We start from the raw sequence: 3,705 nt of genomic DNA on the forward strand, positions 1-3,705 counted from the left end.
ATGATGCATTTTCTATGGCATGCAGTCGTCAACCTGAGGTGCTCTGGGCTCAACGCTCTGAAAAGGTTTACCTGACTATCTCAGTCCCAGACGCAGAAGATGTTGTGATCAAGACTGAACCTCACGGCATCTTTAGCTTCTCAGCTGTTGCTCATGGGGAATCTTTTAGCTTGAATTTGGAGCTATTCGATTCCATACTGCCTGAGGTAAGTATATGTGGTTGTGGTCGTCAGTTCTACATTGTAATACAGGGCTGGTTTCAGTTGATGTTGACTTATGTTCAGTTTCTACCTCTGGGTTCTTCCTTGGATACATGTTAGAAGGCTACTGAATGGACATATATAATACTTACAATGTTGTCGCTCGTCTTTCAGTCATAGGAACTTGAATCCACATATAGATGATCTACTTCGTAATATTTATATACATGCCATACCCTGTTTGAAGGAACTAACCGATGCATGCTGAATAATTTCCTGTGCAATGTTGATGAGGACGATCATCACTTTATCTTGTGAACTGTTAGTCAAGTAACCCCTTTTTTAACTTGTCTGTAGGGAAGCAAAACAAAGACAAAGGTGGGTTCCCGAAACATAATCTGTTCGATCCAGAAAGATAAGAAATGTTGGTGGAAGCGCTTGCTGAAGTCAGAGGCAAAACATCCATACATCAAAGTTGACTGGAACAAATGGTGTGATGAGGATGAAGAGTCTGGTATGTGCTTTTGATATACTCCCTCCGTCCAAAAATACTTGTCATCAAAATGGATAAAAAGAGATGTATCTAAAACTAAAATACATCTAGATACATCCCCTTTTATCCATTTTAATGACATGTATTTCGGGACGGAGGGAGTATGATATAAATGAACAACATAGACATTTTTCCTGTACCAACTTGTGGAGTTCATCACAGAAAACGGATTTGAAAAGAAAGTGAGATGTAATTAAGTAGATCACATTTGGTTGTTGTGTGCGTCAAGTATTATGCTTTACACAAAATCAGGGTCCATTACGTTTGTCATTATGGGTGGGGTGGGACATACCATTCTTCCTGAAGGTCACATGTATGCCATTCCCAGTTTCCTCAGATTGCAATGTATTACGTAACAAGCAATTTGCTGATACGCTAAATAAGTTTATACTCTTTCGAAGCTGGTTTAATGATCATAAGTACTCTGGCTATTTAATCTGTGATCCCATCATGTAGCTGCTATGAAGCTCTACTTTCTTCACTTTTATCTGCATTTTAGTTCACTATGCATTATGCTTCGGTCGATCTAACACATAATCCCTTTCAGAGAATTCGGGTTCAGACGATGACTTTGATGGTGGTGAGGTATGAACCATGATCAACCTTCTGTGCCCCCTCATTTTCTTGCTTGGTTTATGTTTAATCCTCAGTCTAGAGTTACTTACTGTTATCCTCACGCTGTTGCAGGAAAATGAGGAAAGCGATGCTGATGATGGAATGCTGTGTGAGTGCCCATCTTGTACTTTGAATCCCACATACGCCTGGCCTTTACATTATGCTGCTTCTGACGATCAAATTCACACCTGATTAATTTACCAATATGGACATAACTTTCTGTACACAAACCTATATATATGGTTTGGAGCGTGAGCTAATCTGTATTTGTGTAGCGTCACGATAGGATTTTCGTTAGACTTCATTTTCTTAAATAGTCCCTCCGTTCCAAAATAAGTGTCTTAACTTTGTACTAACTTTAGTACAAAGTTGTACTAAACTTTAGACACTTATTTTGAGACGAAGGGAATATGATTCTGCACAGAAGAAGAGTTCCTTTGATAACTTGATTTGAACTGTTGACAATTCAGTCTCTTACCACACTTGACAAGGGTTATTTTCTGCCGACAGTCAAATTCATCATTTGCGTAAACAAAGTACTGGTTGTAGCATCCCCTCAACAATGAGTCTGAAAAAAAGTCGCAATCAGAGAGCATATGTGCTCCTTGTAACTAACCCGGCGGCTTTGTTTGGTTGCAGATCTCCCTGACCTTGAGAAGCTGAGAGGGAAATGAGCAGACAGGTTGGACTGGATATATGAATGAAGTAGGTTGTGCCGCTGTAGCAAGTAACCGTTAACGCTAAAAACCTGGGATGGTGGTACCGCCAGACTTGTGACATGGTGCCATGTCTTTTAATCTACCGATCGTTACTCTTTTGTCGTCGCCGAGCTAGGGTTTGGAATGTAGCTAGTGAGTCGCGTTTCGTTACCGACTTGGTTATTGCTGTTATGCAGCAAGATTTCGGACATGTATGCTGAGCACCTTGTGGTTTCTCTTCAACATGATGTGTTAATAGAGTTTCAATGGCAGGATTATATTCATGGGCACTTCAAGCATCAGTATTATTGTTTATATAGCAGTCAGTTTTTACTTTTTAGGTCTGTGGAGGGTGGATGCTGCTAAGGATTGCCTAATGGAAACATGATGTTTAGATGATTTTTACATCAAGTCCTCAGTTTGTGGATAGGTGCGCAGCGCAGCGGTGCGGATCTTTGGGTCTCGGCCTTTTGCGTGCCAATGCACCTGAATTGAAAATACCCCCTCCGTTCCAAAATTCTTATCTTAGATTTGTCTAGATACGGATGTATCGTCTAAATACGGATGTATCTAATACTAAAAGGTGACTTGATACATCCGTATTTAGACAAATCTAAGATAAGAATTTTGGGACGGAGGGAGTAATAATTTAGAAATTGCAAAACAAATAGAGGCAAAATTCCTTATTCTTTTTGGAAACCAAATTGATCTAGTGTTACACTTGTGAAAAGTTTCACGAAGAAATGACTTGTGTGGTATTTTTGGTGAAAAATTAAACACTAAAAAAGTGAATATTCATGCCTTTTCTACTCACACTTTTTGTCCTACCGAAACTTATTCTGTGTGTACACTTTATATGTCATGGTACGCCTAGTTCTGTACAACTGTCGTCTCCCCTGAAAAGCTAGGATTTCTTTGCCTCCTACCAGCGGTCCGTCTTTGGTGGCCTTAGGGTCATGTGAGTGGAGTGGATCTAGTCCACGAAACGGGTCAGAATTGGTCAAAATTGTGAGTGTTGATGATCGACATGTAAACGCATTCCGGAGTTCGTCAGTCGTGAAAATCATTATGGGACCCTAAAACAGTGAGTAGTCGAAGAAATGGGTCAGAATCGACCCAAACTGTAAGTGTTGATGACCGACACGTAGACGCACCCCGGTGTTCGTTAATCGTGGAAATCACTTTGGGACCCAAAATAGTGGGTAAAAGTCTACGAAACGGGACAAAATCGGCCAAAATTGTGAGTATTGATGACCGACACGTAAACGCACCCCGGAGTTCGTTAATCGTGGAAATCACTCAGGGACCCAAAATAATGGGTAATAGTCCATGAAACGGGCATGAATCAGCCAAAACTATAAGTGTTGATGACTGACACGTAAACGCATCCCGGGGTTCATCAATCGTGGAAATCATATCGAGACCCCAAAACTGAGTAATAGTTTAAGAAACGGGCCAGAATCGGCCCAAACTGTGACTCTTAACGACCAACACGTAAGCACATCTTGGGGTTCGACAACCATAGAAATCGCTTTGGGACCACAAAACGGTGAATAATTCCACGAAACAGGTCAGAATCGGCCAAAACTGTGAGTGTTGATGACCGGCACGTAAACACACTCCGGGGTTCGTCAATCGT

General features: G+C 41.0%; 1 protein-coding gene across 1 annotated transcript in view; it reads left to right on the plus strand.

The window, feature by feature from the left end:
- The window catches only part of LOC119294542 (co-chaperone protein p23-2-like), a 4,192-nt gene extending 1,786 nt beyond the window's left edge, over positions 1 to 2,406 (plus strand). The window contains exons 2-6 of the mRNA XM_037572744.1: positions 26 to 206; positions 558 to 714; positions 1,301 to 1,338; positions 1,441 to 1,477; positions 2,008 to 2,406. Of these exons, the coding sequence (XP_037428641.1) occupies positions 26 to 206; positions 558 to 714; positions 1,301 to 1,338; positions 1,441 to 1,477; positions 2,008 to 2,042 (448 nt within the window). The 3' untranslated portion in view covers positions 2,043 to 2,406. The remainder of the gene's footprint in view (positions 1 to 25; positions 207 to 557; positions 715 to 1,300; positions 1,339 to 1,440; positions 1,478 to 2,007) is intronic.
- The last annotated feature ends 1,299 nt before the right edge of the window (positions 2,407 to 3,705 follow it).

This window comes from Triticum dicoccoides, chromosome 4B (assembly GCF_002162155.2).
Source record: "Triticum dicoccoides isolate Atlit2015 ecotype Zavitan chromosome 4B, WEW_v2.0, whole genome shotgun sequence".
NCBI lineage: Eukaryota > Viridiplantae > Streptophyta > Magnoliopsida > Poales > Poaceae > Triticum > Triticum dicoccoides.